General features: G+C 43.0%; 1 protein-coding gene across 2 annotated transcripts in view; it reads right to left on the bottom strand.

Moving 5' to 3' along the window:
* Positions 1 to 611: 611 nt before the first annotated feature.
* Positions 612 to 11,205, bottom strand: part of csmd2 (CUB and Sushi multiple domains 2) — a 364,863-nt gene continuing 354,269 nt past the window's right edge. For both annotated transcript variants that reach the window (XM_077196124.1, XM_077196123.1), the window contains 3 exons: positions 6,450 to 6,582; positions 6,167 to 6,344; positions 612 to 4,470 (listed from right to left, as the gene is read on the bottom strand). In XM_077196124.1, coding sequence (XP_077052239.1) covers positions 6,185 to 6,344; positions 6,450 to 6,582 — 293 coding nt within the window. In that variant the 3' untranslated portion in view covers positions 612 to 4,470; positions 6,167 to 6,184. The remainder of the gene's footprint in view (positions 4,471 to 6,166; positions 6,345 to 6,449; positions 6,583 to 11,205) is intronic.

Genomic DNA, 11,205 nt, shown 5'->3' with positions numbered 1-11,205 from the left:
CTGCAGTACTCTATAGAAATAAAATCATAGGCTAAAAATAGACATTTATGAATACATTGTTTTTATAATTTCATCAGAGACCATTTCCATTGACATATTAAGCATACTATGTAATAAAGGACACACAAAAACTGCCTTAAAAATCTTCTAGATAAAGGCATATTATAAAAACATTGGAATTGGACGTGCCTTGATGTCTTCCTACCTCCATTTGTTCTTGTGTTATATGTACAGGAGTTATTATTTATGGAACAGTTATTCTAAAGTTTTACCAAAATAACTAGTCTTATTGTCATACTTTGCCAGGTTGGGTTAAAATATGCACACAGTGGACAAATAGATTTGAAACATCCTTTCGGCCAAAGTTTCAATATCATGCATTCAAGTTACATACCTGCCACACAACAAATAAACTACCAGGCACAAATATTTTCTTTTTTTTATTCCAAAAAACTTCAAAATAGGTTTTTAAGTTCAAGAAAGTAGAATAAGCTGAAACACAATGCAAAGCATCATATACAGACAGATAAAATACATTTTATATATTGCAGACAAGCCATGTTGGGTATTACATATTTACAATATGTAAACTTCTATATACAATCGTTTTTACATTTACAAAAAAAAAACCTTTGTCTCTATTTTGTCTTTGTATATATATATTTTATATATATATATATTTTTATAATCCCCACTAGCATTTGTACTACAATAATGAAAAACATTTACAGATCTGTCAATACACTTTCTCTTTTTTTTTATATTACAAATTTATTTCCATAAAAATATATCTCTGTACAAAAAAGGTTTCTATTCATTAGTTCTCCTTTCAGTGTCTCTGTCTGGATATCCGCAACGGACCGCTCTAATAAGGTCCTTGAAAGTTTGAAAGTCTGTTCAAAAAATCCTTTTGGTCAAGTACGCAACTCAAGACTGACTGTATTCCTTTAGGCTTTGGATAGCCAGAGCAGAGGAGTCCTTTAAAAGTCCTTCAAGGCTGGGCTCGTACCTCTTACTTTCTGGAGAGAAACGCATGGATGTGGTTCTCAAAATGAGAATAAAAGGACGAAAAGAAGCAGGAAAAGTGCACACCAAGATATTTTCACATTGATCTCCACACAAAACTGATTTGTTCATCCTGTAATATAACATTTTCATATACTTCTTCAATATAAGCTGCAGTGTGCAATTTAAATAAACTGATATGCAGTCTTTTAGGGGTGCCACTTTTCTGATATGTTGTTAAGGGACATTTCATGAGTTATGTTGTTTGTTGGATGTTCACAATATGTATAGCAGATATAACATCGACATTTCCTGAATTAAATGTACAGTGCAATCCCGATATTGTCTACATCCAAACTTCTCTGTCTTTGAAAGATACAAATATAATTTCGGACACTACGAGGTGGTCTTGACATAACAGCAGGATAACAATTAAGATAATCGTTGTTTCATATAACTTGTAGCACGCAAGATTAAACAAACAAGCTCACTTTCACGTCATGCTAACAAAACCTTGATGAAAAGGGTTACCTCATCACAAAGTATGCGTTTGTAAATTATTTGAGATGCTGGTCTCCATTTTAGTGTATGTATGTGTGATTCAGTCGAGCTGAGAATAATAAAATAAAATATATAGAGGGCCGCCAGTCACAGTTCATAACATGAGGACGTAAGCACCAGTTTTGGGTTAATAAAAACGATATGACACTGATAACACATCAGCGCTGTGAAGGGAGCATGTCTGTTTTAGTGATCATGTAATGACGACACTACAGACTGGAACACTGACAAGAACATGTTGAGTACTTCAGCTCTTTCACTTTTAGTATTGCTAAATGCCATAAATAATACCGTAAATGCTGTAATGCTTTTGATTTCTCTCTATATATGTATATGAAATGGGCTGATGCCTTTGACTTTGGCAAAGCAGCACCATAGGTTTTGCAGTAGATTTGCAAAATGAATAATATTCACAATACAAGAATAGTCTAATGACAAATACTAGCTGGAAGGACAAAGAAGACAGAGTGTTTACTTGTTTACACAGTGCAGCTTCTAAATTAATTGCACGTTTTAGGGTGCTGGTCTTTATTTTTTGTATTTGTTTGATTCTCTTAAGATAAGAATAACAAAGACTCGACTAAACAGAGAAGCAGCGTCTTTGAAATTACCCCTAGCAACTGGGAGCTCTTGACCAGTGAGCAATAATAACAAAAATGGAGCAATAAGAAGAGATTAGATACACCACACTTAGCGTTACCAAGGCACTGTTACGAGAAACAGATGGACAAGTGTGAAACACAGTCTGTCTGGATACTTTAACGACAGTATGGGTTCAACATTTTCAAATACACATATAACGATGAAAATGAAGTAGAGATGACTTTGAAGCCCTTGTGCCTTGATTTGTGTGTGTGTGTGTGTGTGTTAAGTGCAATTTTGTAACATTTTAAAATGAGCTATTTCTAATGTCAAAATTATAAATTTGGCAGCATTGCTATTGTTGCTATTAATTATGTCTGATATGTGTCAAATGCTTTAAGATGACGTCTACACTGATAAAGCAATTCAAAATGAAATTCTCCTAAATATAAAGTGAATGTCAATATGAAGATAATGTACCTGCTAAACTCCTGGCCCATAAAATCCCAAGGGAAATACAATCTTTGCTTTTTCGATCAACTTACAATTGAAACAATCTCTGGGTAATATCACATTAACACAACGATGATAGGCTACCGATTTCAAAAGTAATAAAGCAATTATATCAGAGATTGATTTCAGAAGCTGAACAGTACGGCACATAAACTGGAGGAATTTAAATGCCCACTGGAAAGTGAATGCCGGCATCAGGTAACAGAGGCCATAAGACAAGAAAATCGAACCGAATGATGCAAAAACAAGCGGCGACAATGATATTCAATAACTGAATTACAAATCTCAATAACACTGGCCAGTTAAAGGATGCTGCACCCAGAATATAGTGTACTCTGACAACAAAATACAAGTTATTCAGTATGCAGATCTATCTATCTATCTATCCATTTGTACACTTCCAAAGCTGTTCATCTTCAAACCTTCCCATCAAGTTATTGGGGCAAATGCATGCAAATAAACAACCAGCATTGGATTAGTATTTTAAGGAGTGATTTCTAAGCCCCTTTCGCTTATCATAAGTGTGGTGTGGGCATGGATGACATGGAGGAATATGCAGGGAAACAGATTATGACACAAAGCTACAGAGATTAAAGATTTTCACGCTTATTTGGTGTTGGCTCCTTTTGACTAAATCCGTCATCCTTATCCTTGACTTCAGAACTTGAGGACTGAAAGCAGACCCTCCCTTGGTTATGAAATACATGTTTCAAGTTATATTTATATCCGTACTTCAAGTCTTCAAGGGCTGTGTTGCTTTTTTTAATCTATATATGAAATCATTTGATCCATGACATTCAATGACATCCGAAGCCAACCACCTAAAATCTGCCTGACATCAGGAATATCTATAAATGCTAGTGAATGGTTCATCGACAAATCCCAGCCCATAAACCAAGAACATCCAAATCCACTCCTTGGTAATATAGAGGAAATGCAACCCTCCAATGTAGGCTGCTTTTCTTCTGTCAATGTGGGAAAAAGAAAATAACAGCCGGTAATGGCCGGGAAGTCAGCTTCATAAAGCCCCTGAACACATAAACACGTGCATCGTGTCTTTTCATGTTCTCCGCTGGGCTGCTCGGAGGGTTGGACTGTCCATTCTCAGTCAAGATCATGATAAGATGGTGCGAGAACACTTGTTCCTTCAAGCTGGAATGAGAAAAGAGGTGCTACAGCTAGAATCCATGTCTTCTAATACATTCCTCTTCAAGTCGAGATGTGGCGTAACATGCTCAGGGAAATGATGTGTCAGAGAGAGTGTCCTCAGTGAAGTCTGCACTTGTTTGTGATTTTAGGTCGAGGTGGATATGGGATAAAATAAGCCAAAACGCACTCCATAGAAAACAACTCAAGGTAAAAAAGTTAAACAAAGCTTCTCCAGCAACATGCTTCTCTTGACTTCCTGTTCACATGAAGGCTTCCTCTACCTCAAGAGTAAAAATGGGTGGGCTTCGTTTGACCGAACAATGTACCTCTTATCTTTTTTTGGCAAGCGACGACTGAGAGCTTCACATGTGTCCCTTCGTGCTGCCACAGTCAAACAGGACGTTCCCTCAGAAGGAAAAAAGAGGAGACGGCAGAAGAGTGTAAGGACAGATTTTTAGCTAGCAAACACTGATGTGGTTCTTTATCAGTGCATCTCTGTAGATGCATTTTTACAGCATTGTTATCAAGGTTTATCACTTTTTGTCACATTAGAATTGGTTTACAAATAAAAAACAAAAAAATCCTCCTCTTTAGTCCATCCGTGCGGCCCATTCGTAACTATGGGGATAGTTGTGTGGAGAGGGAAAGACTATATCCAGCCTGTGAAAAGAGGAAAGAGAACGGAGAAGGAATTGAGAGTAGAGAAGTCACATTTGTCTGCAGTGTTGGAGAAACTACTTCGAAACTTCTCAAGAGACATAGTTAAACTACTGTCAAATTTACTATAGCTACAGTACAAGTTACTAAAAAAAAGTAGTTAACTATGTTGAAGCAGCTGATACACAATTCCCAATGACAGTGCTTTTGATTACTTGCTTGGCTTTAACAGTTGTGTGCAAAAAAACAAAACACTGTGCTATTTTTGTTTCAAAAGTAGCCCATTAATGGAAAAGCTATTTTAAAAACAGCTGAGGTACTATAAGGATACCGAAAAACGTATTCAATAGCAATGCTACTTTTAGTTGGTTACTGCCCAACACTGCTTTTCAGACGGAATGTATAAGAAAAAATAGAGAAAGAGGGCTTCTCAACACAACTGTATCAGACTAACATTATCACAACACTGCAATAGCAAGGTACATTTTTAACTTCATTCATAAAAATAATTAAAAAAAAATCAGGTTCAAATCAGCAGATGAGACTTAAATACAAGGGATACAGGGGGGAAACCAATTACAAATCCTGCCCAATTTCATAGTCTGCGGCTTAGATTAGGTGCTCTTTATATATATATATATATATATATATATATATATATATATATATATATATATATATATATATATAAACTTTGAAAAGGGTACAACAGCTGATATAAATAAATTAAAATTCAATATTTCTCTATCCTTATCCCCTTGCCTCAGCAGTTTGTTTTCCATTTTGACCGAGGGCAAAACTAGGGCGATAAAGTCAGTTTCAGAAGTAACATTTCTCCAGTTTTAATTCCCCCACTCCCCATTCAACATTCAAACAAACTATATGCTGAAAAGGCAGTTTGGCTATATTAGCAAAAATATACAGAAAATGATGCCACTAAATCATTCCAAAGCAACTATGGGAGGATATATTGCTTTTTTCCCCTTTCCCTGAGGTCTATGTCCTCATTCGGCTTATTACATCGCAAGATTGTATATGCGCTCGGCAATGACCTTTTCATCTCTGATGCCATGCTAGTTTGTACAGTAGTCTAATGAAGCACGTAAGATGTAGATGCAGAATGCTAAGGTCACAGTATGACTCTGAAATCTAGAAAAATGTCTAACAAGTTCTAGAAAAAAAAAGAAAAAGAAAGTGGGAAAAAAAATGGTTCGTTTCCACCGAGCGGTACGGTACGCAATTATTTACATTTCCACGGTCAAAAGTTGTGAATGGTACCAAAATGCCGAACCGTACCGCACCACTTTTTCGGTACCCTTCCGTTAGGGTACCTAGCACAGTGGTACGGTAGCTAAAGGGTGGAGCTAGACTCACTGCAGAACGTTGATTGGTTGACAGATCAACGTTCACAAACATAACAAAATGTTCCAAAAAATATTTTTGAGGCAAACTGAAATATGGTTATAAGCTAACATATTTGGCTACAATGTCATAGCTAGTATGTGCACAAAGCAAAAAAATTTTTTTTTTTTACAAAATTCCGGTTAAAGTCCCGCACAATTACGGTTTTATCCGAATACAGATACAAATAATTTTGAGATTGTTACAGATACAGGCCCTGCTGCACAACCCCAGTCGTAACAAATCAATCAAAGTCAGGCAGATCACAGAGAATGAATCTTTCTGGTTGAAGACTCACCTTTGACTAGAGCGGTCGCTATACTGCTGTGCACACTGTGCTGACCGTGAATTCTGTCTCATTGGCCATTATGTCAGTGGGCTGGATATTGCGGTCATACATAGGGTTTTCGAAAGTCGCCCTTCCGTTGGTGTTCTCATGGCCCGCATAACCATTGAAGGGTACTTTGGGTCTTTTTCTGAAAGTAAGCAAGACATATTAACAAATATTCTGGAGAAGTGATTCATAATACATACACAAATAAATTGACAATGAATGATACATCTTTCGTGAACTGCTTTACCTGTGTTTGTAGAGATACAGAGCGAAGCCTGCTATAATCATGGCAATAAAAGGCACTAAAATGGCTGCTGCCACTGAACTGCTATTGGAGGCAAAGTTATAGCCTGGATTCTCCCCATTTGGATCAAGGCCCTCTGAAAAATAACATACAAAGGAACCATTTACGAAATAATAACTAACCACAAGTTAAAAGTTCAGTCAAAGCATGTGTTCAAATTTATTTTAAAACCATGTAACAAATAAGAAATGAATACATGAAATGTGGCAACTTCATATCCCACTGTTTTGTATTACTCAACTAGGGCACGTGTTTTTGGGATACGTCAAACTGCATTATCTTGACAATGCTTTTTTTAATTACAGATATCAAGACATGGAATAGATAAAGTCATTCTGAATTCACTTTTCAATTTCGACCACAGAGCTTTCCTACACAACAAGAGAGTGTCAGTGCACCTGTTCATCAGACAATGCCAAAAAGCTTCCCAATAACATCAAGGCTGCAAGTGGGTGATTCAATTAACTAACTCAATAGAGCCAGCTCATCAAAACAACATAAAATGATGGAATACGGGTGTGCGCACACACATGCTCTTTCCACTACAGCCCCTCTTATTAATAAATCTTCTGTTTGCTCAATCTGTCAGACGATGTTGGGATAGGAGTCAATACAGCTGTCGTTTATAAATAAAGGGGCACCTTTTTCATCACAGCAGGATTTGACAGACCGTTCATGGTTTGTCCTCCACAAGCTGTACACAAGATACTTAGACTGACTTTAGTTTTCCTTTCTCTTTTTCTAAACTGTATGACAATAATCCATGATAGCTGTTGTGCACAGCTTTGGCACTATATATCATTTTTAAACATATCATTGATAAATGATTATAGAGGAAACAACACAGACTTGACATTTTAATAGCTTAAAAGCTGAAGTGTGTTTTGTATTCAATTTTGAAATACTTTGCCAGCTTAAAAAGGCAGAGACAACTATTTGCAAATAATTGATGGACTGATCCCCCCCCCCCCCAAACATCTGACATTTTTGCAAAAATATATGTATTTTATAGAACTCAAAACTCTAGAACTCGAGGGGTAACCATTGTAATTCCTGATCAGAGAATGTAGAATAAGTCACTTGCATAGGGTATAAGGTGAGCTAGCATGCAATACTATGCTACTGCTACACTAAGCAAGTACACTGAACAGTTTCAGCCAATGGAATCACCTCGGTGTCCTAGGTGCACTTAATTCAACAGGAAAAACAAATTGTTCATGAAAGTGGATATGTTAGTTCGATCAGTTACCCCTTTTCCACCAAAGCATTTTGAGAGCCGGTTCGGAGCCGGTGCCTGCGCGCGAACCAGATCTTTGTGTTTCGACAGCCAAAAAAACGGTTCCCTTTCAGTCGATAACGTCAGACGTAGTCGACGTCGACTGAATTGGGATCACGCTAGGGAGCCTATCATCTTCGATTACTATTGAACGAGCCAATGGAATTTGGCGTGCGTGATTTGCATCACACACTCCGCCCCCGCGGCGCGGGTATAAATACGGAAGTGGATGCACGCACTAGTTGCCTTTCGCTTCGGAGCCGTTCGTCTTTGATGTCTCTGAAGAGTGCTGTTGTGTTCAACGAGCGAGTGTGTCGGTGTTCTTGCGGGAAGACCTCTCCAGTGTTGGTGTTCTACAGCGTGGTGCAGCGGTGATCGCGAGCTTCTCAGCTCTCAACTGCTGTTTTAACAGCATCAAATTTCTACTGTTTGTTTGTGTGTTGACGGTTGGTTAGAGGGCGAGAAGTGAGTGCTTCACTGTTAGTTGAAAGACTATTCAGTGTTTGCCGCGGTCATTCCCTGTGTGCTCCGGCACTGGTGACGGTCCCATTTCCTAAAAGAGCAACACGGGTGTGAGTGCGTCTTTTTCAAGATGCCATTCCATCCGTGCGTTTCTGGGTGCGGTCTGGCACTATCCCCTTCTGACGGTCACGAAAGTTGTGTCGCATGTTTGGGCTTACAGCATGCCGAGGCAGCTTTCGTGGATGAGTCATGTTCTCACTGCGGGAACATGTCCATCTCGGTGTTGAGATCTAGACTCGACTTCGTCAAAAGCGTTGGTGCAGTCCCCACCTCTGAGCCCCGCCCCTGTTCTTCCTCTGGGTTACCTTCCCAGAGGAGGACTGGGGTGCCGTCCAAGCTGGGTGATCTGAGGATCACAGTGAGGGGTAATCCGCCCGGCCACGCCCCGTGGGTCCCTCACTCCTCTTTCACACCGCAACCGGTGGAGCTCCCCATTGATCCCGCTGGTCCCTCTGTAATGGACGGGCCAGCCGTGTCATTTGGGGCCCCTCCAGGGGATACGTTGTCAATCGCAGCATCGGAGGGGGAGCTGAACTCTGGAGATGATGACTCGGCTGCACTGCCTCCCTCCGGGAGACCAGTGTTGCCCGAGCCAGATCCAGAGATGTCAGCTATGCTGAAAAAGGCCGCCGAGGCGGTAGGGCTCGTGTGGAACCCTCCACCTTGTCCCGAGCCGTCTCGGTTGGATGATTGGTATATCGGGGCGGGCCGTACTGGTTCTCAGTCCGCCGCCCCAGTTCCTTTCTTTCCTGAAGTGCATGAGGAGCTTACGAGGGCATGGATGGCACCTTTCTCTGCCAGAAACCGCCTGAGTAGCTCCTCCCCCCTCACTACCCTTGATGGGGGAGCGGTGAAGGGTTACGAGGCTATCCCTCCGGTGGAGCGGGCCGTTGCGATGCAGTTATGCCCAACGGCGGCCGCTTCCTGGAGAGGTGATCCTCGTCACCCCTCTAAAGCCTGTAAGTTCTCGTCCGCTCTTACGGGCAAGGCTTACAAAGCTTGTGGGCAAGCCGCTTCCTCCTTGCATGCCATGGCGTTGCTCCAGGTCCACCAGGCCCAGGCACTCATGAACATGCACGAGGGTAGTTCGGACCCTGAGCTCATGGGTGAGCTCCGCACTGCAACTGACCTCGCCCTCCGGGCGGCGAAGGTTGCAGCTCGCGCGGTGGGTTCGGCGATGTCCACACTAGTGGTCCAGGAGCGCCATCTCTGGCTCAACCTGGCCGATATGAGAGATGCGGACAAGGTTCGGTTCCTGGACTCTCCCATTTCCCAGGTTGGGTTATTCGGCGACGCTGTGGAGAACTTTGCCCAACAGTTCTCTACAGCTCAGAAACAGACGGAGGCCATCCGGCACATCCTGCCTCGGAGGGACGCTGCTGCCTTCACCTGCCCCCCGAGGTCAGATCCTCCGCCTGCTCGTCGCCGAGGGCGTCCGCCTGCAGCCGCCTCAGCTCCCGCCGGACCACCGCAGCAGCCTTCACCCAGGTTCCGGCGCGGAGCCGGCCGCGGAAGGGGCGCCCAGCCTGCTCCAGGCGCTGCCAAGCCAGGTGGTAAGCTCCAGCGCAAAAGAAAACGCTGAACCTGGACGGGCTCTCAGGGATGGAAGAGTTGCTTGTGGAGTGGTCGCCGATCCACTCCCTCTGGCTGGTTGGAGGGCCGGCTGGAGTTTTTTGTTATGTGTCTGTCTGTTCCGCCGCCTGGCCCCTATAAAAACGGGGTCAGCGGTACCCACATATTCAGAAAAAGAGCAATTTTTCTATTCCTGAGTCCCAAGTGGGCCAGTATGGCGGGTGTGACCCTGTATTAGCCTTACATCCCCCAGCTTCCCTTGGTCGCCAACAGGCAGCTTGGGGCGTTCGAGGACCCGGTCATCCGCCTTCTCACGTCCCCTGCCGCTAGTGGAGACAGGTAAGTGTTGCACTGCACACTAACACCACTATCTCTACTTTGCTGCCCCACCTCAGGCTCGGCTACCCCGCTCAAGTCAGTGATGGTCACCACATTAGGTGTTGAGCAGACGTGCTCCTGAAAATTCAGTGATATTCATCACACCGAGTGGGGAGCAAAAGTGCTCCTGACTTGTGCGTGTTTGTCTTATCCTGCTGGCGAAGGATTTGATATAGCCGCCCTCCAGCCGGTACGAAGACCAGGCGAGGACTCGTCCTTCGTGCTACTAGGTGGTGAGTCGTGACCATCTTGGCCCAAGATTGGTCTGCAGCTTTGACCTGAAAGACATGTAGTGTCCTTCCCCTCGAGTGCTCCAGAGCCCGTTGGGTCTTCAGGTCAACTGGAAGATAGTAATCTCGCCCACGGGCTGAGTATCTCTTTTTCAGTTTTGGAGAGGTACTCGGTCCAACACGTCTCTCCAGTGAGAATGTGTTCAGCTGGTGTTGAAGTGAGAAAGGGTCCCACTGAAAAGATTCAGAGGCTCCTGGGGTATACGGTAGCCGCAGCCTTTGGCTTCCTCCGTATGTGACCGCTTCAGCGCTAGCTTTATGATCGAGTCCCGAGGTGACCGTGGCAGAGCAGCTCACCCTGTGTGACTATAGTTCATCCCGGTCTGCTGCCAAACCCTCCTCAGTAGAGGGGCCATGTACAAAGGGCGTGTTTTAACGAGGGCCTGGGCGACCCCCGACTACACGGGCATTCGTGCCTCGAGTTGTTAGACATTGCGGGTGTCACAAACTCTCCCGTCACCTCCTCCTTGGAGTCAGACGCTTCTGAGGGCGCCTTGTTCCACTCCTCCCGCTTACTCAATCGTGCCGCCATCGAGCCTCACGACAGTTATAGCCAGGGCAAGTGGAGACTCCATCCCCTGGGTCCGGCTGGTTCTTGACCATTCCGGGGCCGCTCAATTGCCCCCCCGGTTTTATTTTTCCGCCAGTGTTTGGGTAAACC

This window comes from Siphateles boraxobius, unplaced genomic scaffold (genome assembly GCF_051911475.1).
Source record: "Siphateles boraxobius isolate OS27281-9 unplaced genomic scaffold, OSU_SipBor_1 35, whole genome shotgun sequence".
Taxonomy (NCBI): Eukaryota; Metazoa; Chordata; class Actinopteri; order Cypriniformes; family Leuciscidae; genus Siphateles; species Siphateles boraxobius.
Note: the sequence above shows the minus strand (reverse complement) of the source record. Positions and strands in the feature narration are given on the sequence as shown.